This window comes from Anopheles coluzzii, chromosome 2 (genome assembly GCF_943734685.1).
Source record: "Anopheles coluzzii chromosome 2, AcolN3, whole genome shotgun sequence".
In the NCBI taxonomy this organism is placed as follows: Eukaryota; Metazoa; Arthropoda; class Insecta; order Diptera; family Culicidae; genus Anopheles; species Anopheles coluzzii.
Window position 1 is genome coordinate 115,866,705 of NC_064670.1, and position 24,046 is coordinate 115,890,750.

Genomic DNA, 24,046 nt, shown 5'->3' on the forward strand with positions numbered 1-24,046 from the left:
GGGGTAAGGAATTTCATTCAATAATCATAGCGCTTGCGCTCTTTTCAAAACGCACAACCATGGTAATCGTAGAGCCACAACAAATCACTTTTCGCACAATCGTTTATTTACTGTTTACCACAACTTCAAACGGGACGCCGCAGTTCTGGCTACCTTCCTCAAATGGAGCTTAAAGAAATTCGTCCTGCCTTCAGCCAAAAACCAAAATACGGACCAACGCAAACGACCGGCGAGATGTCCGTGCTGAGTAGGTTTCAAAATCTCACCCTGCTCGGTCCTAATCCTTCGCCACGCCAAACGCTTGGCTCCGTGGCCCCCCGAGAAGGTACGGCTGGGCCGCAACATGTGCTCGACCTGACCGGCTATCGAAAGGTACGCTCCGTAGGTCAGGGTTCGTTCGGTGTCGCGGTCCTGTACGAGCGGCAGTCCGACGGGCAACAGGTGATCATGAAGCAGATAGCGCTCGGTAATCTGGCCAAACCCGAGCGCGAGATGGCGATGAACGAGGTGGAGGTGTTTTCCAAGCTGCACCATCCCAACATCATCGTCTACCTTGGTTCGTCCGTGCGCGGCGATGTGCTGCTGATCGAGATGGAGTACGCAGACGGTGGCACACTTGCGCAGATGCTGGCCGTGCGCAGCCAATGCGAACCGCTGCCGGAACGGTTCGTGTTGAACATATTCGAGCAGCTGGCCAGTGCACTGAGCTACATGCACTCGCAGAACATCCTGCATCGCGATCTGAAGACGGCCAATGTGTTCCTGCACGGCAAGGGCACGGTGAAGGTGGGCGACTTTGGGATATCGAAAATCATGAACAGCAATGTGCACGCGCAGACCGTACTCGGGACGCCGTATTATTTCAGCCCAGAGATGGTAAGATTGCTGTAAAGGAGTTGTTTTCTAGCTCATTAACATTCTTTTTCTTCTCTTCACCTTCAACAGTGTGAAGGCAAGGAGTATGACGAAAAAAGTGATGTCTGGGCGCTCGGATGCATTATCGGTGAAATGTGTTGCCTGAAGAAAGCATTTACCGCCTCAAACTTGTTCGAGCTGGTGGGCAAAATTATGACGGCCGAGTACGTACCACTGCCGGCTTGTTACTCCGACTCGCTGCGCCACGTGTTGGGGCTAATGTTTCAAATAGAGCCGATCGCGCGGCCATCCGCTTCAGAGCTGCTGCAGTACTGGATTCCGCTTATCTACAAGAATTTGGGATCTGCCGAAGGGTATGGAATTAGAATGGATTGAATTACAGTTTAAGTACTATGCATCAGTTTCTTTTTTGTAGTTTTCAGTTTGAAGCGCACCATTCAAAATCCAAACAACCGGAACTACTGTTGAATGTCGAATCGATGGTACAGGACGATCGTGCCACTGCCAAATCGTATGTAGATGCATCGACAGCCCGGGTTGGTACGGATTTAAATCAAAATCATCCAATCGAACGTACGGTCCTCTATCAATTACACTCATTCGGTTCGTCCTCCTCGTTGGCACCATTGCATCTACCACCGACGATAAAGATCATGCAAGTAGCCACACGTGGACAACATTTTGTAGCCGTTTTAGAAGGTAATTACGCAGACAGTATTATGGGTAAGATCGCATCTAATAAAACTTACTCACATGCTGCAGACGGCACTGTGTACAGTTGGGGCGAAGGCGACAAGGGCCAGCTGGGCCACGATGCACTCGAAACGTGGCACCACATTCCCATGCGAATCGATGCGATCCGGTCGCGCCGCATAGTCAGGTAAGGAGCGAGCGCGAATGTAAGCGGGCTGGTACGCCTTCCTTCTCTTTCTCTTTTAGTGCTGCCGTTGGGGATGGATTTAGCATCTTTCGTACTGCTTCCGGGCTGCTGCTTGCCTGCGGTGACAATAGCAACGGATGTCTCGGGCAGGGGAACAGAGCGTCACTGCTCGTGCCGAAGCAAATCGCCAAACTGGAACACATCCCCATCGTGCAGGTTTCGAGCGGGACCACGCACGTGCTGGCCCTGACCGAGGGTGGCATCGTGTACAGCTGGGGCAGCAGTGATAATGGTGCGCTAGCGCTTGGCAAACGTATTCACGTTGCCCTCGAACCGGAACGCATCATCCTGCCGCAGCTCGTGCAGAACGTGCGGGAGGTGTACGCCGGTCCGGACTGTACCATTCTCATCACCACGCAGGGCGATTGCTACTGCTGTGGAAGCAATGCGGGCAATCGGCTCGGTCTGGGCCGTAAAGTGGCCAGCACCGCTACACTGCGCATGGTGCATCTCGATGCGGCCAAACGCCCGAAGATAGTGGCGGTCAGTGTGGCGGATACGCATGCGGCATTTCTTATCGAAGGTGGCTTTCTGGTTATGCTTGGGGACAATTCGGGCGGGCAGCGCGGTGCTGGACATAAATTTGAACTGGCTCAACCATCGATCGTTCGGCAGCTGCAGTCACGTTACGTTGTGGTAAGAGAGGGACGGGAGTACTGGGAGAATCACGGGTAATGCTGGATCTTATGTGATTTTCTATATGTAGAATGTGCAATGTAACCATTCGTATACGGTGGCGACGACTGACGACAATTGTGTCGTACACTGGGGCACGCGCACCGGCACACCGGAAATCGCAGAGGATTGCAGTGAATCACGTGCCGGAAACAATAATGAGCAGGTAAATATGTGTGGTACGAAAGTGATATTTGTGTTGTGCGAATTGCATATCCTTGCGGAAATTTTGTTCCTTTCTCCCCCAAAGGTATGCAATGCGTGTAACAATGTTCTAAAATCTAGAAAATAGTTTAGGCGACAGCAATTCCATCCTTTGCACTGTCGTTCTTAGGGGTTATTAGTTTTAAAATGTAATAATCATCTCCTTTAACCTTTTCTTTCGGTCTGGGAGTCTTTGGTCTTATAGTATCATTGCAATTAAATGGCTATTTGTAACTTACGAATAGAGTGAACGTTCCATATGGATATCTTATACGACAACCGGGTCACACTTTGAAAGTAGTGCTAACACTGTCTTGTAAATGTGACCACGAAAATCATACTTAGTTATTAAGTATTTCTATAAACATCAAAACACATCTTGTTGTACTGGCAAACATCCACCGAACTTAACCCCGCTAGAGGTACATCGTTGATAGCAGCAAGATAACCCCGCCTAACCCCTATGTGTTGCTTCTCCTTGCAGCGGCCATCCTTGGCAACGGTTGCTAACAGTACGACGGCGCTAGCCAACATCTTAACCTCTCTCTACAAACAGGAGACCATCCTCGAACCAGCTGACGTTCTAGCGTAAGTACATCCCGACACACAGCTGATGCGCTGCTTGTTTTAGAACACATTTTGCACACGATTGATTTTTTTTTTTTTTGCAAAACGCTTTTTTCCAAATATATTCTTCCTGAAAATAAATATTCTTTTAGGTAAAATAATACACTATTTCCAACTCCATTACCATTGTGTCTATAATAGTAGGGTATAGCTAAATCTATAATTCGCATATTTGTACTGCGATCTTCAATGTGCAAAATCCAAAAATATCTGTTGTGTACGCAAGTGGTTTAAATGTGTTCCATGTGTTGCATTAGTTCCCCGATCGTTAGCAAGATGCGTCCAGCAAAAATGCCACACGTGGTATCCGTTCTCGTGTTTTAAGAAATAACACTCAAATTCTGCTCGTTCAGTGCCGGAATTGAATTCCAATTTGAAGGAACACAAACGCGTTTGCTGTTGCGTGCAAAGTATGGTTTGCAAAAGCATCCCGTCTCACATCGTTGAATACACATCAAAGGCTAGTACATCATTGCATTTACGCTCTCTGCATCTAATGCCGCAACTAGTATACACTTCATTTCGAGGACATGTTGTGACTCGTGGCGTGGTTTGCCGCACTTGTGTCTTTCTTAATTAGATGGTTTATTTAGACACGCTATAAATCCGTCACTTGTCTCGTGCTTAGACGAAAGAGTGTCCTTTCGTCTTTTTCCTAGCTTCGATCGGAATATTTCGGGACTACTCGGAATCGCAGGAAACAACACTGTGTCAACGAATGATTAGCAATGGCATCAAAGAATGCAACCTCAAATTCTACTTGTCTAAAACATCCTGCTCTTTTATATGAATGTCATTCAGGCGTGTTCTATTCTTATCAGGCGTATTCTATTCTTATCTTACTTATAGAATACGCCTTATAGGCCTCTATAAGCGTCGTTTGCGTCTTTCAGACTTATAGGGAAAGAAAAGAATACGCCTATATATTAACCATACACAAGATTGATTAGATTTAAGGGAGCAATTTTTTATTGGACAATTGTTTAGAGGTTTTGAGTACAGTACAGGGGCATATTTGTGTTAGACTTAACGTAGAAAAACGAAAGTTGAACATTTAGAATTATTTGGGGCAAACCACACATCTTAGAATTCCATTTTTACATTGTTTTCTCGAACCCACAACCCACCTAACGCACTGATTAGCACTGTTTCGAGCATAGTTCGGTTTACAAAAACATCCTTTTCTACATGGACTAATCGAATTAGAGCCGTACGATGTGTTACAAATGAAATCACGATTATTACTGCATTTTATATATATCTCATTTATTATTAGTATAGTATAGTATTACATGGTACGGGTTTTAATAGTTTTAACCAATAACTTGTAACTTGAGCTGTAAAAAGAAAAAAGATAAGCTTAGGATTATTTCACGTTTTGAAAATATTTTTCCTAACTTGTGCAAACAGAAGCTGCACAAACAACACTGCAAACAGCAGAATTTTTGACCGTATCATGGTTGCAAGAAGGCTCTTGACTAGAAGGCTGCACTATCTTAGAAGGTTCTTTTGGTAGTAGGTAGAAGAAAGTTAGCCGGTCTCGTAGTACAGTCGTCAACTCGTACGACTTAACAACATGCCCGTCATGGGTTCAATCCCCAAATAGACCGCGCCGCCATACGTAGGACTGACTATCCTGCTATGGGGGGAAATCTATTAGTCACTGAAAGCCAAGCCCACAAGTGGGTACAGGCAGGCCTTGACCGACATCGGTTGTTGAGCCAAAGAAGAAGAAGAAGAAGAAGAAAGTCTCATCTGCATGCCTCTTATATACTGAATACAATAACACATGAGTTGGCAGTATAGTAAAAACCATTCCCAATAACACGCAGATACACTAATGCACCTGAGCAAAGAAAATAAGCACACGAGCAGCTAGAGTAAGTGCGAATGTTTCTCGAATGTTGTCATTATCGCATTTCATTTTGTGTTTTATTAGCTAGACTGCTCAAACATGCATCATTTATTGCCTCAGGCTTAGTGTTGGAGATCCCAAAAAAGAGCAATCTCTATTCTCGAATGTTGGTGTTGTTCACCTCAGACGTACATGCTCATAACCGTGTAATATGCTTTATCCTTAGTTGTTATCGATGTGTTGTATAGTATTGCATAGTGTTTTATGCGATCGATGGTTTTCGCTTATTTCCTCACTTAGCCAAAAGTGGTGGTATCGTTCGAATAGATCATAAAATCACCACGACATAAAATGTTTGTTTCCACATCGCAAATTGTATTCTTTAGTTTTTTTAATGTAAAAAGCTATAGCACGAAGACGATCAATTGTTTGAAAGATTTACCAAGTGCAAGGACAATTAAACGTAATATCATTCGAATACTACTGTAACATTAATTTAGCGTGTTGCGTGCGAAGTGCATGCAGAATAAAAAATAAAAAGTGAAAAGACACAAGATCGGTGAATTTCCACGAAACGCCAGCCGTACCCCCCACGATGAACGTCGCTACCAGCACGCGCAGCACCGGTACCGTCTACACAAAGGATTGCTCGATGGATTGATCGATGCGGAATTTCTGGAATCGCCAGTGCAAACAGATGTCGCCGGGAGTGACAATGGAAACCGGGAGCGCGATGGGAGTTGGGGACAAACGGGAATGGGAGTGGGAGGAAAGGCGTAGAATTTTGGGTTAGTATCGGGCAGAAAAATTGTGAATTTTTTGGTATATAAAGGCGGCTCAAGCTGGAGCCAAATCAGATTCGAACGATAAGCCAAAGTGTTAAGAGCTTCATTTCAAAACATCCGAAATAATCCGAATCTCAAGGAACGATCCCCCTTTCTGTTGCATAGACTCCCGAGGTAGCGAGGAGCACTAGCTGAAAGGCTTGGAGAATTCCCCGTTGTAGCCGTAGGAGCCGGAACCTTCGCCCGGCGGAGCCCCTCGGCCGCAACATTGGTGGCTCCAGAGAGGAGAGCCTCACCGTAGATAGTGTCGTCGCGTCGTTGTTAGACCGGAGTGGACGAGCCGTGTAGCTACCGTGCTCCGTGTTACCAAGTGCGCCGTGGTCCCGAGTGTCCAGCCGCACCGGAAGGGTCGAGCCCAGAGTGTGCTTCTGGAACCAAAGCGTCCAGCCCATCCGTGACGTCGTCACATCATCATCATCAGACCGGATTGGAAGAAAGCTAAGTCCGTGCTTCTGGCCAGAGTGTCCAGCCATCCGCGTCGTAAAAGTGCGCCGTGGTCCCGAGTGTCCAGCCGCATCAATTTGTGTTTTTGTCATACGTCCTTCTATCGAAGTGGACCGGATTGGAAGAAAGCTAAGTCCGTGCTTCTGGCCAGAGTGTCCAGCCATCCGTGTCATTAAAGTGCGCCGTGGTCCCGAGTGTCCAGCCGCATCAATTTATGCTGTTTTGTCATACGACCGTGTGTCGTAGAATCGTCGTGAAAATGGCTACCAAGAAGAGCAATTATTTTGTTGAGAACAAAAACGGCGCATGTCGCCTCTGTACCGAACCAAACGGTGATAGTCCGTTTGTTAGATGTGAGGAATGCGATCGATATTTTCACCTGGCCTGCGCCAAACTATCGGCGGTACCAACCGCAGAAGAAGAATGGTTGTGCATAAAATGCCAAGATATCAAGATACAATATCAACAAGAAGAAAAGAAAAGTACACCAGATCAAGCCATATTAGAACTCGCTATGGTATTACAGAACAATAGTTTGGAAGCTAGCCGCCATATCAAGAAAACCACATTAGTAAACCTTCCAGAATTTGATGGAAAACCACAAGACTGGCCACATTTCAAAAAGACATTTGAAGACACAACAATAGAAGCAGGTTTTAGCAAGCTAGAAAACTTGAATCGATTGCAACGATTTGTTAAGGGAGAAGCCGAAAAAGCAGTACGTGCCTTACTCTTGGATCCGCAGAACGTTCCGGCCATCATGGGTCGTTTAGAAGAACAATTTGGAAGAGCGGACCAAGTATACAAAGAGCTATTGAAAGATGTGGTGAAAATAAAGGTCGAAGGACAAATGAGAATAATGGAGCTTTCTGACGCTCTTGATAACCTTGTTACAAATATTAAGATTTTAGGAAAAAGATCTTACTTGAATGATCCTCGACTCATCGATGAATTGTTGGCAAAACTTTCGATCGATAAACAACTGAATTGGGCACAGCACAAAGCCAGTCTAGAGGCAGCAAATTCTGAGATAACGCTTGACCAGTTCAACGATTGGATGCGCCAAATATCAAAGGCATTGCGAAGTCTGCCAAAAAGAACAGATCGACCACAGAACAAAGTAAATGTTCACAAATATCACAATCACAAACCACCACGAAATTCCCAGCAAATGAACATTGCTCAAAACTTGCACACAGTTTGTCGCTTGTGCAAAGGACAACATACGTTGCCAGAGTGTGAAATCTTTTTACAGAAAAACATTAGTGACCGAATTGCATTCACCACACAACACCATCTGTGTTTCACATGTCTCCTCTCCAGCGAGCATGTCCAAAGAAACTGCCCATTGTCCAAAGTATGTAGTGTGCAGGGATGTATTCGGCGGCATCATCCTCTGTTACATGAAGTGCCCCAGCCAATATATTATCACTATAATGACGTACGTGTCTACTACCAGATCGTTCCGATAACCGTACGCAATGGGTCAGTGGCTATGAAAACGTTTGCTTTCTTGGACGCTGGATCGTCACTAACACTCATGGAGGAAGATTTTGCAAACAAGTTAGGTTTACAAGGCCGGCAAGATCCATTAACAATGACGTGGACCCAAAATCTAACGGTAGATCAAGACACCAGTCGTCGAGTGCAACTTACGATTGTAAATGATCAAGGAAAAGAATTCCTATTGAAAGAGGTGCGAACCGTTAAAAATCTACAACTACCACAACAAACAATAGACACCAATAGACTGCTTGCTCTTTACCCACACCTGAAAGGCATTAAAATAGAATCGTTTACAAACGCTTACCCTACCATCCTCATCGGCTTAAGTCACAGCCACCTTATCATGCCATTAGACCGCAGAATGGGCCGTCCAGAAGAACCGATGGCCATCAAAACAAAACTCGGATGGATAATATTCGGAAATGAGTACACACAACCGGCAACAAGATCGGATCATTTCATGGTACACAAAAACGAGGAAATAATGAATAGAATGATCCAACAATACTTCAGTACGGAAGATTTTGGAGTGAAAGTGACAAAACCCCTTGTGCCCAAAGAGATAGAGCAAGCGAATAAAATTCTAGAAAAGACGCTAGAGAAAAAGGATGGATATTATCAAGTGGGACTGTTGTGGAAACCAGAAGTGGCACACTTCCCAAATAGCTATCCAAACGCACTGAAACGCCTAGTAAGCTTGGAAAAGCAGTTGAATAAGAATAGAGAGCTGCAAGTCTGGGCAAAGAACACATTTGCAGATTACATACAGAAGGGTTATCTGAGAAAGTTGACGCCAAGCCAGGTTGCTATTGCAACACCAAAAACTTTCTATCTACCGCATTTCGTTGTAGTCAACCGAAACAAACCGATACCGAAACCACGATTGGTGTTTGACGCGGCTGCTGAAGTAAATCACATTTCGCTGAACTCCCAATTACTATCTGGCCCTGACGAAATGGCTTCACTTTTCGGTGTCTTGCTACGTTTTCGAGAAGGCAACATCTGCGTCACAGGGGACATCCAAGAGATGTTCCACCGAGTAAGAATACGGGAAGAAGATCAGGACTCTCAGCGTATTCTGTGGCGAGATTGTGAAAACCGGTGTCCCGATGTGTACGTCATGCAAGTCATGACATTTGGCGCGACTTGTTCGCCTGCATGCGCACAAGTAGTAAAGAATACCAACGCAGCTGCCCACGCCGAAACACACCCTCTGGCAGTAGACCCAATAGTTCGACAACATTATGTTGACGACTATCTCGATAGTTTTTTCACAATGGAAGATGCAATTGAAACAGTGAGACAAGTAATTGAGGTACACAAAGCTGCTGATTTTCACATAAGAAATTTTACCTCAAACCGGGGGGAGTTACTGAAAACAATTCCTCAAGATCGTGTACAACAAAAAACAACTTCAGTACAAATCGAAGAAAAGGGCCAAGACTACGAGAAGATACTTGGTGTTCATTGGAACCCAACGATCGATTATTTTGGGTTTCAAGTCAAAATGAACAAAGTAACAAAAGACAGGCCAACAATGAGAGAAGTTCTTAGTTTTGTCATGAGTGTTTACGATCCGCTGGGCTTAATAAGCCACGTAACAATAGCTGGCAGAATTTTAATGAGAGAACTTCATGTTATAACGAAGGATTGGGACTCCACCATTCCAGATGAATTACAAGAGAAATGGGAAGAATGTCTACGCGTAGTAAAGAGTGCCGAAAACATACGAATTCCGAGGCAATTGGTAATAACCTTGAATGATCCGCTAGAATTGCATACTTTCGTAGACGCTTCTGAGAACGCATTTGCTGCTTGCGTTTACGCCCGCACTGTAACTAAGGAAGGAACAGTTTTTATTAATCTTGTGGCCGGAAAGGCACGCGTGGCGCCAATTAATCCATTGTCCATTCCTAGGCTGGAGTTACAGGCTGCGGTTCTGGGTGTACGTCTAACCGAAAGTATAAGAAAAGAACTTCGCCTATTCGTAAAACACATAACATACTGGAGTGATTCGGAAGTAGTATTGAGTTGGCTCAAAAATCGTCGTAAATACGCACAATTTGTTGCACATCGTGTGGGCGAAATTTTAGAATCATCTCGTGCCGACCAATGGAGATGGGTTCCATCTCGAGAAAATCCAGCAGACATTGCAACAAAACCATATCCAAATGATTGGATTTGGGTAAATGGACCTTCGTTCTTAAGAAACAACGAATCAGATTGGCCACACAAAGAGATCGTAGAAACGAATGAAGAATGCCGCGTAGTAGCTGTACACCAACACGCAGAAACAGCTATACCAGTCGAGAATTATTCTTCGTGGCCTAGATTGTTAAAACATCTAACAATTCTGAAAAAGTTTGCCGATTTTATTAGAAATCGTTCAGCATTTACACGTTCCATTCAGCCTAATGACGTCCAATTAGTCCGAAATGGAATGTATCGCAGTGCTCAATGGGAAGGATTTCCCGAAGAAATGGCAACTCTCACTAAAGGGCAACAGTACAAACTTACACAGCATTACTCAAAGATATTCTTGGACCTTTGGAAAAAAGAATATCTTCCAACACTAATACGCCGAAATAAGTGGACTAACCACGTAGAACCCATAAAGGTGGGAGACATAGTCGTGCTGTTCGATGACAACGCACCACCAGGAAAGTGGATCAAAGGAAGAATTGTGAAAACGAATATGGCCCCGGATGGGCAAGTACGATCAGTGGAAGTAAAAGTGGGAGAAAACATATTAAAACGACCAGCTGTCCGAGTTGCCGTATTAAATGTAGAGCAAAAAGAACATTTGCTTCTCCACACAACATCTCAGCAACACCAGGGTACAAATCGAATAAGACCGCTTCAGCCTAACAACGACAACAATGAAACGAAGCCTCCTCGCAAGAAGACAAAGATCGCCCCATGTCATTGGGCAAAACAGTTATTGGAAAATAACCCACCAAGCACTTCGACCAACTAAGCAAGAAGCGTAATCCCCGCCTGTGAATTACGTGGGGGAGAATGTTGCGTGCGAAGTGCATGCAGAATAAAAAATAAAAAGTGAAAAGACACAAGATCGGTGAATTTCCACGAAACGCCAGCCGTACCCCCCACGATGAACGTCGCTACCAGCACGCGCAGCACCTTTTTTTTTTTTTTTTTTTTTTTTTTTAAATAGCAAAAAATGATTGTGTTTATTCATACACTAGAATACATCGATTGATTCAGTTCAGTTGACGAAATCTTAACTAGGTTTCCTGCCTGGTGGTGTTTACGCTAGGGGTTTGAACTTACAGCTCAAGCTTTTCTTTTGTTTGAGGATGAAAATGAATGTTTTCCTTAATAACAGCACAGAGTGGCTATGTAAATGAAGCGTTTAGCTACTGTGAGGATAAAATCCATAATGAAATTGATAGGAGAAGAATATTTACAAAAGCTTACTACACTAACTACCCTAGCTTAACCTAACTTAATTGCGAACTAGAGTACTAAAATAAGTTCCTTATACTATCCGAATCCGAATTTATACAGGTCTGTCGAAGTCGATCTAGGATATCCTGGATCTTCTCCGTTAAAATGGGCAAACCAGTTTGTGCATGCAGATCTGTGGTGGGGTACCGATTTGGAAAGTTCATTATCAATTTCAAAAACCTGTTTTGAATGGTTTGTAACGATTTAAAATTGGAATTTGAACATTTATGCCAAACGTTACATGCATAGGTTATCGATGGCAAAACAATCTGACTGTAAATAATCTTTTTGTTTTCCAGTGACAAACTTGATTTGCGCTTGATGAGAGGGTATAGACTCTTTAGCATCCAGGTTGCCTTGACTTTGATGTTTTGGACATGATGTTTAAAACAGAGCCGCTGATCAAAAACTACACCTAGATATCGTGCGGTGCTTGTCCATGGAATGTTAATGGGACCCATTTTAATATTTCCAGCCTTACGCTCTATTGTGGAAGTTCTAGTGCCAGTTCTGTATGGGACTAATAGCATTTGAGTTTTGTTGGAGTTTATGTTAATTTTCCAGTCGTTCAGATACTTGACAAACGTGTCAAGGCCTCTCTGAAGTCCGGTACCAACGTGTCGTAAGGTCCTGCTTGAGCACAAGATGGCAGTGTCATCCGCGTACAAGGCCAGATCCGTGCCTGACCTCAGTGAAGGAACATCGGCCGTGTAGCAATTGTACAACAGAGGACCGATAACACTCCCCTGTGGTACACCCGCACAATTGGAATATGATTCGGATTTTTCCGAATTCACGTAAACAGCCGATGTTCGTTCACTGAGGTAGCTTTGGACTAAATGAACCAAGTAGGAAGGAAAACCCTGCAGTCTGAGTTTGTAAATGAGACCATTATGCCAAACGCTATCGAACGCCTTCTCCACGTCTAGAAGGGCTATGCCAGTGGATTTTCCACTTGTTTTGGCATTGCTAACAATCTGCATCACTCGCTGTAACTGCATGGCAGCCGACCGCTGCCTCCTGAACCCAAACTGTACGTCCGGTAGGATGTTGTTAGCAGACACGTGGGTCTCCAACCTCGTGTGAATTATCCTTTCAAATATTTTGCTAATGGTACTCAATAAAGAAATAGGACGATAACTCGATCCCGAGCATGGGTCCTTTCCAGGTTTCAGCACTGGCACTACTTTAGCAGCACGCGCAGCACCGGTACCGTCTACACAAAGGATTGCTCGATGGATTGATCGATGCGGAATTTCTGGAATCGCCAGTGCAAACAGATGTCGCCGGGAGTGACAATGGAAACCGGGAGCGCGATGGGAGTTGGGGACAAACGGGAATGGGAATGGGAGGAAAGGCGTAGAATTTTGGGTTAGTATCGGGCAGAAAAATTGTGAATTTTTTGGTATATAAAGGCGGCTCAAGCTGGAGCCAAATCAGATTCGAACGATAAGCCAAAGTGTTAAGAGCTTCATTTCAAAACATCCGAAATAATCCGAATCTCAAGGAACGATCCCCCTTTCTGTTGCATAGACTCCCGAGGTAGCGAGGAGCACTAGCTGAAAGGCTTGGAGAATTCCCCGTTGTAGCCGTAGGAGCCGGAACCTTCGCCCGACCTCTCCATCCCATCCCTACCAATCCGTGTATCCCTTATCTCCCCCCTCAGAGAGGAAGAGAAAAATATATATATATACAATTTGGAAAAGATTATAGTGCATGTGACGAAAGAGTCCATAAGGACCAAAGTCACTATAATTTCTTTGACAGACAGACAGACCTTCGCCCGGCGGAGCCCCTCGGCCGCAACATAGCGTACCACTGTAACGGAGACATGTTTCTTTTTAAATTTCATGAACCTTGTAGTAGCGTCTGATTGATAGACTTACTTTTCAGCTCGGATCGCTCAAATTTGGAAACAGACTTTGTTCCCGATGTCTGAATACTTGTGGTGACATTGTTTACCTCATATGCGGAACACTGTAATCTTCAATTGGATGACGTATTTGATGTCCTTGAGAATTTGCCATTTTCAACAACAACAAACGCTAAAGCCGTGCGGCATATGAGCAAACAAGATGCTTTGGTTGATGGCTGGTAAGGCTGTATCGGTGTGTCGTAATACTACTATAGCCGTTGTTGATAGGTCAATTAGACGACTGTTACCGATGGTTTTCTCTAGCTATTGCAATAATATTTATATGCTCGTTTGATGATACTATAACCGATAATCATCTATAGGAATGATTTATGATTTATAGAAATGATTAACAACGATGTAAAAAGAACTGTCAAAAAAAAGCTCACCTTTTGGCTAACTTGTTACCATTTCGTTGCTGTTAAGGTTATATAACTACAACCTGTTGCAACAGATAACCGACCATTTTCGATAAGAAAAAAATAATGTTAAAAAATAAGTATAATCACCGTGTCAAGAAATTGCATAAGCAAATTCACTTGTGTTGTGCGTGCGAGAGGTGTGCTAGCGAGCAGCCGGTTGAGTGAGGCTCGCGGCAGGGCACGGTACGGCATGTTTCTGGCCATGGTTCTGGCATGTTTTGTAGTGTATTTATGTATTTATGTGTATGTGTTTTACTAATTTTGTTTTTCAAATCTGTGTAAGAAATTGCTAATCTTTTAACACAATTTATTTTACGTACACCTTAGAGTTAACATTTTACATATGACCCTGTCTCCGCGCAGTGGGATCGTCCATGGCGTGCTACCACTTTAACGCATCGATTCTCTTTTGTATAGCGTACGCAGGCGTTACCCTTCTTTGCGTAACCGGACTTGCAACCACATCCTCTAACACAAACTTTTGTGCAAAATATACCATCTAGGCGATCACCACACTTTGGTTGGCATTGGCTGTGGCATTCAGAGTACACCTCATTTCTTCCGCAGTTTTTTCTGGCTGGTTAAAACAAAATACAATACAGCAATTAATATCTTTAACACACAAACTAATCGGCACTTTTCGTCACTTACCATCGAGAAACTGTATCTGAATGCACGAAACAATCACAAGAATAATTAGGGCGCGCTGCATTGTTACTGCAAGGTAGAGCGTGGTAGAGTGTAGTTTTTATAGGGAATAATCTAGGAAATGATCATTTCACCGCCCTTTATATACCCCTTAAAGCAACTCAATATGTAAAGATAATATTGCTCGCACTAAAAAAAATCACACCAACACCGAACCCTGGAACCGGTTGCAACCCTCGTTTGTATTGTTCCACTTTGTGTGGGATTTACACTAATTTCCACTCTATTCTTTCATTCGTTAATCCCATACTCTAGACGACTCGATAGTATGGTTCTGTTTACACGCTGTATTTTGTATTTCAGCACTGTCTTTGTAATTTACATACCGTGTTGTAATGTAGTTCCTCGTCAGTCGTACTATTAATTGCTTATTAGAGCTTGTCTTATAGACCCGTACTAGCAGTTGCACTAATGCTTGACACAAATTTGCATCCAAAATTCGCAACATATTTCAAGTAGAATAAACGCTTGTGAACTTCTGACAAGAATTATTAAAATTGTACGTCGTCGAACTTTTCGTAACTATTGAAAACTGACCTAACTAGACATGGTTAACTTGAAAACACTTTATTTTTAGGACTTAAAGCTTGAAACATGAGACAATTTGATTTACTTTAGTTTTATAGCCTACAAGTTTGTAAAAAAGATTTCTGGGCTTTAAAAATGTTACTTGAAATTGTTACATGAAAGTATTAAAAAAGGTAAACAGTAGCAGTCATGAACTTTTTATGAACTATCAATTTCAGCTAGATAAACCCCTAGTTGAACTTGTTGTGTAAATTGTACATATAAAATAATGTTTGTTTAGTAATTATTTTCAATTTATTTAACAGTTTCAGCATTTTATCAGGTAGCTAAGCTTCGAACAGTACACTCTCTCTCCAGTTACGCACCGTAGCTCAAAAGCGGCAGGAACGCAGACATTACCCTTCCGAGCAAATCCAGATTTGCAAAAACATCCACTTTGACATGTCTGCGGACAATTAGATATTAACGTGTTGCAAATCAAATTTCCACATTTACTGCATGTAGAATACACTTCGTTTGTCTTGCAGATTGGCCTTCGAGTGATGAGGCTAGATGTTTTTGCTGTGTTTGAGAAAGAACACCGTTTCAGGAGCATTTCAAGTAATAGCAATGCCATACGTACCTTCAACAACCAGAAGCTGCAAATACAGCACCGCAATCAGAAGAATTGCAAGGGGACGTAACATAATTGCAAGAAGACTCTTCGCGTTGCACAGTCTCGCTGCCTTAAACGGTTCTTTTGGGTGATATGATTTGAAAAGTACATCGGTATGCTTCTTATATACTAGATGTAATACATGTGGTGTTTGTATAGTAGAAGCCTATATGCCCAAAGGCACCTGAACAAAGAAGAGCGGTGTAGGGTCCTGTTGTTTCGTCACCGAGTTTTATCAGTTCACTAACACCACCATTTACAACAGGGCTTCAATGTTACGTTAGAATGAGTAAGCCAGTGTTGTGAACGTCAGCACCTTTGCCTGACATTGGCACACTGGTTTGTCGATATCATGCGACAACTGTCAGGTGTTTCGATCTCAATAATTTTTAGGCAGTGATCGGGCCCAAAAACCGATCGTCCTCTCTTGGGGTTCAGCAGCGAACGCTTGTCTTGTCTTGTCTTGTCGCATTGTTGATCTATTCCCTAGTTTGAGAATCAACCATTTTTTAAGCAATACAACATGTGTGCTTTCTTCTAAACCGCTAGAAAAGCTGGTAGGCAGACGCATTCTATTCTGAACTCGATACGATTCGAGTCGAGAAAATGAACTCCAAGGTGAACTTTTCCATACAAATGAACTCACAAAACTCATCAACTCAACTTCATCAACTCGACGTCATGACGACTCGATTACAAGAATAGAATACACCTAAGGTTTTTTTTATATTTATTTTAAAAAAATTAACAAATTGCCAAGAAACCATATTTAGTACAGATTGATCTATTCCAATTTGTGCAAGTTAGTTCGAATTGGGCAGGAACGCAAACATCACCCTTTCGAGCATATCCAGCCCGGCAGAAACATCCACTTTGACAAATCGTTATCCAACATTCCGATACCCTTTTACAAGCCGGATTCGAACATGCCCTGCATGCATAATACACTTCGTTTATCTTGCAGGTTGGAGGTCGAGTGGTGAGTCTAGAAGTTTGTGCTGTTATTAAAAAAGAACACCATTTTAGGAGCATTGTACTTCAACAAATAATACCTTACATACCTGCAACGACAAAAAGCTGCAAAAACAGCACCGCAACGAGAAAAATTAGTGTACGTAACATGATTGCTAGAAAGCTCTTCGCGTTGCACAGTGTTTTAAATGACTCTTTTGAAAGATGTGATTTTAAAAAGTACATCTGCATGCTTCTTATATACTAGTAGAATATTAGCGGCCATATTCCACGACAGGCTGATATCCGATCACAGCTGAACAAATAATAGAGGCACACAAGCAGCTAGTAGAATATGAGCGGGTGTTTGACCTGATTTGATTCTGCTATTGACACTATGGCACCTTTAACATGCTTGTTACTACGATGCAAATTTTGTCACACAACTTTTGCCTATTAGGTGCCCTCAAAAGCAAATGGATGTTATTGCTACTAGATTTCCCCTTTGCAAATCCTGAATGGTTTCCCCCTCCACGAGGAAAATAAATACCAGATTGTAGATTTTTTAGCATAATCCGTATTGTCTGAGGGTATCTATTGTCCGCCGAACATTGATACTAACCACAGGATTAAATTACGAACGCAGACACCAATCGACTGTTCCGAACATAGCTTTTTTACATATCATGGTACAATTAGTCCTAGGGCATAATTCTATCCTTGCGCCGGTCTGGTGGCACAGTCGTCAACTCGCACGACTTAACACCATGCCCGTTATGGGTTCAAACCCCGAATGGACCGTGCCCCCATGCCGTAGGACTGACTATCCTACTATGTGTAATCAATAAGTCTCTGAAAGCCAAGCTCCAGTAGTGGTACAGGCAGGCCTTGACAAGCAACGGTTGTTGTGCCAAAGAAGAAACAGTCTGAACGAATTTGATAACTGCCAAGATCGTGTTAGTTTTAAGTATACTTAAAAGTTAGTTTTAAGTAAACTAATTGTGGTTTTGTTATATTTGGTTGCGGGTTGTGTGTTTGTTCTAATTGAAAGTTTTTGTTTTCACCTAGTTAGTATTGTTTATCTTTCGTTGGCAAGAAAGTTTGTTCTTGTCACTTTGTAGCTGTTTTTGCGTTATGGGTTAAAAGTTCGGAAGTTGTATTTTTATATTTTTTCACATCTGTGTGTTACTGCTTGTTACTACATGTAATAAGATATGAGTCGTCTGTAATGATTTACGCCATCATACAAATACGAAACATACAAATACCCAGCTCCACCTGAATAAAGAAGAGATAAAATAAAGAGTAAAGAAGAGAAGAAAGATACACACAAGCAGCAAGTGGAATTTATCCGTTTATTTTATATAAATGCTGTAGTTGTCGTATTTGATTTTGAATTTAAGTTAAGCCCACGACGTGTGGAGACCCGCTAAGAAGCCAGCGAGCGTAAGCCCTACGACGCGACAGGATGTTGGAGGAGGCCTTGCATGCCACCTCCTCAAAACCATTACAGCATCGAACAGTAGAACAAATAGAATAACCGTATCAGACTAGTCGATTTAGCTCCCTGCTAGGAAAAAGGACCTAAGATTGGGAGTTCGGAACGTGGGACTGCAGATCTCTCTCATCGGATGGGAGTACCCGCATCCTGTATAATGACGTCTCGATCGGTATCTTTCGGGACTTTCTTATTCTTCTTCTATTTGGCGTAACGTCCTACGCAGATATGCCGGGCCTATACAGGCTTTCGAAACTTAATTCATTACCACGCAGCCGGATAGTCAATCCTTGCTACGGGGGAACGGTCCATTCTGGGCTTGAACCTATGACGGGCATGTTATTGAGTCGTTCGAGTTGACGACTGTACCACGGGACCGCCTTTCGGGACCACTCGGCCCGATTTCGAAATCTGTCGGGAATCGCAGGAAACAACACTGTGCCAACATATCAACTATAAATAATTATTAACAATGAATAGATTCGTTAAAGTTTGCTACCTCCAATTCTACTGGTCTAAAACATACTTCTCTTTTATATGTTTGGCATTGTTAGCGTCTATATTTCTTCTTCTTCTTCGGCTCAACAACCGTTATCTGTTAAGGCCTGCCTGTAGCACACTGGGCTTGGCTTTCAATGACTTAATGATTGCACATAGCAGGATAGTCAGTCCTACATATGAAGGCACGATTCATTCGGGACTCGAATCCATGACGAACAACATGCCGTTAAATCACACCAGTTCACACGACTCGTACGACCAGCAGACCGGTCCAACGTTTATATTTAACATATACAAATTTGATCTGATTTGAGGCAACAATTTTTTTATTGGACAGTTTTATAGAGTTTTAGAGGACAATATAGGCCGAATTTGTGATATATTTGATATACAAAAAAGGAAAGTGTTTTTCAAACATTTTGAATTATAGGGGGCAAACCACGCATCTTAGAAGTCCATTTCTACATTGTTTGTTCACCCCCATAAACGCACGAACGCACTTGTTAGCACTATTTCGAGCATATTGCGGTCTACAAAAACATCCTGTTCTACATGGACTGATCGAAGGAAAGTCGTACGATCTGTTACATATAAAATCCCGTTTATTCCTGCATTCCTGATATATCTCATTTTGGTTTTTACATGATAAGTATCTTGTAATCAGAGAACTTTGAGCTTGTGCTGCAAAAGAAGAGAAGATAAGCTAAGAAGCATTTCAAGTTTTGAAAATAAAATTTCTACCCTGAGGAAACAAAAGCTGCAAAAACAACACTGCAACCAGAACACTTAGTGGACGTATCATGGTTGCTAGAAGGCACTTCACGTTTCACAGTCGTACTGTTTTAAAGGATTCCTTAAGAAGGTGTGATTTTAAAAGCCCATCTGCATGCCTCTTATATACTGAATACAATAAGACATGAGGTGGCTGTACAGTAAAAACCATTCCCAATAACACGCAGATACACTAATGCACCTGAGCAAAGAAAATAAGCACACGAGCAGCTAGAATGTGTTTCGAATGTTTTCGAATGTTATCATTCTTGCATTTCATTTTGTGTTTTATTAGCTAGACTGCTCAAACATGTAGTATCATTTATTGCCTCAGGCTTAGTGTTGGAGATCCCAAAAAAGCAAGCTCTTGAGTGATGGTGTTGTATACCTCAGCCGTAAACGCTCAAAACCACATGAATACACAAACCTTTGTTGATTGCTGTTTAGAATGATACTGGTATCTCGGAATACATTTTCCATTAATCTATTGCAGCAATTGCATCGTATCAAAACCTTTGACAAAACCAACCGGAATGATATTGCTCATCTTTGGACGAAGTGCGAATAAATTCTTCGTAAATTTCATGAAAAAGGTTGTATAATGTTTTCTTTTGAACGGTACAGTGGAATAGGTGTCAACTTGCATGACTTAACAGCATGACCGTCGTTGGTTCATACCCCGAATGAACCGTCCCCCCTTAACAAGAACTAACTATCCGGTTGCGTGTTTCTGATTAAGTCTTAAAATTTCAAAACGTCTCATTTTTTTAAAGCATAGCACTACATCAACCTTTCCAAATATTTTATTTTCTTTAAAACCTTTAAGGCTTTTAAGACTAGGTACTTCTAACTGTATATTGCACAGTGAACGATATAGTAAGTTTATACATACAAGGCAGTTCTAAAAGTGTAGAATAATCTTAGTCGCCTAAATGTAGACATCCCAAAAGTATTTATAATTTGTGGGCTGCTTATGTTGGCGCCTAAATGACTGCATTGTAATCGCACGCAATCGGTGACATACTATTGCGAGCGCCTACACGCGTAGTCCAAAACAGCCGAAGTCATACAAAATCATGAAAAAGTCTGCGCCCTTTCCCAACCAGCAAAACCGAAGCTATTGGAAACTGGCTAAACATGCGCAGCACCAGTCCGTGACGTCATTTCCAGACAGGCGCCGGCTGAACACGCGTAGCACCAGTCGAGGATATCCTAGCGCAGAGGGTAGAAGGAAGAACGAGAGGAAGGGTAATAGAAAGCAACTGCAGCATTTGGAAGGGGTGAAGCATCCTGCCGTATACAGAGTGTGAGTGTGCCAAAACGCATGTGGAAAGAGTAACACCAATAAACAGCATGCGAAAGTGTGCATAAAGCAAAAAGAAAAAGCGTCACTACTACAACCAGCAATCCGAAAATATAAGGGGAGGGATAAATACAAATGTATGCGTAAGCAGGACCAGCAATCCAAGCATTTGAATGTGTGCGTCGGTTTGTGCCGTGCTGAAAGTTTTTACTTTAGCTGCTGCTAGTGTAAAAACTTAAGGAAAGCTTAAAGTAAAAATTTTTTACACGGGGCGCCTTCGGAAATTGTTGGCTGGGTTTGCTCCGGTATCCTAGTGAAGTTTACCGAGCCGAACCGAATAGTTGTGTTCGATAAACATGTGTGCGTATCAGGTAGCAGCATTTGTACTGCTTACCTGCCGTAAGCCGCTGTGATAACGAGCGAGACGCATAGACAACGCATCAAAAGGACATCTGTAGCCGTGAGGAATTTTTTCTGTGTCTCTTTTGCCTTGTCCTTGCCTTTAGATCCTGATGAGTGAAGCATGCATACCTTTCGGGTACGTTCGTGGTATAAGCTCTGTCTCTCTCATGTTAATGGTGAAGATAGAATCGTATGCCATCGGCTCTGCATTCGAGCGTGGGCAGGCCCGTGGACGCCGTTTGTTCGCACGCATTTGGAAAACACACACAAAAAATAACACAAATAATTTATGAACTATCTTTCAGTGTGTTACTGTTACTATAAGTGGACTATAAGATTTGTTGAGTCACGAAAAACGCGGAAATTACATTTTACATTATGCAAAATGTTCAGCAATAGCTTTGTTTTATGTCCGTGTTATTTGAATGACATGGATAAATGTGCACAAACACAAATTTTATAAATCAACTTTTTTTTTAATAAAAAAAAACTCTTTAATAATCAAACTGAACAACGGACTGTTTCGATGTAAAGTTTCCGAGCATTTCGCTAAGCAACCAAAACGATCCTCGCGACCGATCACTCTCTGGTACTCACGCCACGTCAACTGCACGAAGATCAGCTTACTGCTGAGAGAACCCATGAGTGGCTGTTTGGATTGTTCTCTCCACCCTTTCGTTAAACGAGGAGGCCGTTGAAACGATCTAAAAACCCTTAGTATATACTCTTGTTATCACGCGTTTTATTCGACGCAGTCCATATACATCTGCTTACTCCAATGCAGGCATTCTAACATGTATTGTTCGGGTAGGGTGGAATTCTCTTGACGTTGCCAGTTCATTAACGTTGTTTAAATTATAGTCCTTTCACCAAATGGATTGAATTATATTTGTTATATCTCATGTCATGTTCCTTGTGCATGTACTCGTCGAGATTTCTCATGTTCATGGGCTCGTCGATTCACATTAGTCGATTCGATTTGTCGTAGAAATCACAGAGCTATGAGCGCTCACTTCATTATTTCTGTAAGATCAGATAAAGTGCCTAGAGAAGAATCAAGTGATCAAGAGAATATTGAAACTTTCTTGAGTTTACTTATTAGCGTAAAAGCATCATATTGGTCATCCAATTCCACCTTGCGAGCATTTACTTACTTACAAACACTACATCTAGAATACAAAACACTACATACAGGATTCAATCATTGATGATTGTAAGTGCCCAATTCCAGATACATTAGGTTCACCTGCTTTGGAAGGTATTGCCCAGCCGCCTATGGTACCAGTGTAACTGGCCATATGCATGTCGCAGTTGTGTACTGATAAGTGGTGCGCCAGATCCATTTATTGGTTCTTGGTGGGCTACGTAAATGATGCTAGGGAATACCATTGTATTCGATGGAGTATGACCCATTTTTTTTCTTGATGGAACTATGTTGGTCGTCTAGGGTGTGTGTATGACTCGACGAGTTCCGCTGAATATTTTCCGATTACACCACTTACTCGTACAACATATTTCAATATACCTTCTTCTTCTTCTTCTTCTTTGGCTCAACAACCGATGTCGGTCAAGGCCTGCCTGTACCCACTTGTGGGCTTGGCTTTCAGTAACTGATTGATTCCCCCCCATAGCAGGATAGTCAGTCCTACGTATGGCGGCGCGGTCTATTTGGGGATTGAACCCATGACGGGCATGTTGTTAAGTCGTACGAGTTGACGACTGTACTACGAGACCGGCTAAATTTCAATATACCTATCAGAGGAATATTATCGTAAAGATACCGTTCTTCTCAAACCTGTGTTGGGGTAAGAGGTGAGACTTATCATCATCATCATCATCATCATCATCTCAACTGATGGCGCAAATTATCCATCTTCAAACTGTGGCGCCCACATTATCGACACAATTTAACGTTACAAGCTGGCTGCCACCTGACCAACCTTGAGTAGGTGTTTCGTAAAGAATTTTGGCGCGTGTACATGCATCACAAGTTTGCTCAAGTGTTTTTTAGCATTGGACGATATTTTTAGGCCACCTTCTTTGCACAGTCCAGGAATGGTAAAGAAGCTTCAAATAGCTTCTAGAACATTGGACCACCGATTACGATATATAAGCAGCGCTTTACAATCTGTGGACATTCGTTCCTTCGTAATCCAACCAAGTGGTATCAGAATGTACAAAATAAGCTTTCTAGTCATCGTACTGTCCGTGTTAGTGATTTGTGTATATGGTAAGCTGTAAACTCGGGTGCCCTTACTAGTTGCCGGTTTATAACACGTTGTCCCCTCACGATAGCACAAAGCCCAACGTCCATCTCGACACCGGCACAAACCTTGCAACGGCCAGCCTGTAAACGGAACGAAGAATACACGGACTGTGGCAACTCGTGCACGGAAAAGTGCCGCCGCTCCACACAATGTCCAACGGTGTGTGAAGTGGGATGCTTCTGCCGCAAGGGTTTGTTACGAAACAGTAATGGTATCTGCGTGCAACCCTACCTGTGTCCGTACAAAAACTACTTCGGTTAAACTGGAAGTGAAACTAGTGTAATAGTTCAAATCATATGTTTAGCACTGCTTGGTAGAATGTGCAAAATACAGCTTTAAGTAAACCACCAAACGTTTGTTTCACTCTATAGTACTTGCACTCCACCATCAACTGTTCTTTTTCAATCTCACGTACGATGGATTGACGGTTTGTGCATTAACCTTCTGTTCAGATTATACTCCTCCAAGCAACAGCAAAGCGCGGGATCGTACGTGAAGCTGCTCGATGTGCATCCTTTGCAGCACAGCATTCTCGTGTTGGTGGAAACGAACTGTCCGTTGGCATAGGTTCTTCACATCGATCAGAGCGGCAAAGCTGGAACGTACTTGGAGAGGCAAAGCTGGAACGTGAGGTGATCACTAGAACAGTGCCTTCTTTAGTTGAAAACAAACTTTTAGTGTGTGT

At 42.7% G+C, this 24,046-nt stretch overlaps 3 protein-coding genes across 3 annotated transcripts; 2 read left to right on the forward strand and 1 right to left on the reverse strand.

Annotated features, from left to right (window-relative positions):
* Positions 1–16: 16 nt before the first annotated feature.
* Positions 17–24,005, forward strand: LOC120948579 (serine/threonine-protein kinase Nek8). Its single transcript, XM_040365090.2, has 8 exons — positions 17–876; positions 946–1,229; positions 1,292–1,575; positions 1,639–1,756; positions 1,816–2,452; positions 2,523–2,657; positions 3,180–3,283; positions 23,814–24,005. The coding sequence occupies exons 1-8, from the start codon at positions 163–165 to the stop codon at positions 23,926–23,928; spliced, it is 2,391 nt and encodes a 796-aa protein (XP_040221024.2). The 5' UTR covers positions 17–162; the 3' UTR covers positions 23,929–24,005.
* LOC120948583 (venom serine protease inhibitor-like) lies at positions 14,057–14,560 on the reverse strand. The gene is made up of 2 exons (XM_040365100.2): positions 14,429–14,560; positions 14,057–14,354 (listed from the first exon to the last, which is right to left on the reverse strand). The coding sequence occupies exons 1-2, from the start codon at positions 14,487–14,489 to the stop codon at positions 14,107–14,109; spliced, it is 309 nt and encodes a 102-aa protein (XP_040221034.2). The 5' UTR covers positions 14,490–14,560; the 3' UTR covers positions 14,057–14,106.
* On the forward strand, positions 23,220–23,706 carry LOC120948582 (chymotrypsin inhibitor-like). The gene is made up of 2 exons (XM_040365099.2): positions 23,220–23,324; positions 23,390–23,706. Exons 1-2 carry the CDS (start codon positions 23,267–23,269, stop codon positions 23,620–23,622), a joined length of 291 nt encoding a protein of 96 aa, XP_040221033.2. The 5' UTR covers positions 23,220–23,266; the 3' UTR covers positions 23,623–23,706.
* Positions 24,006–24,046: the final 41 nt, after the last annotated feature.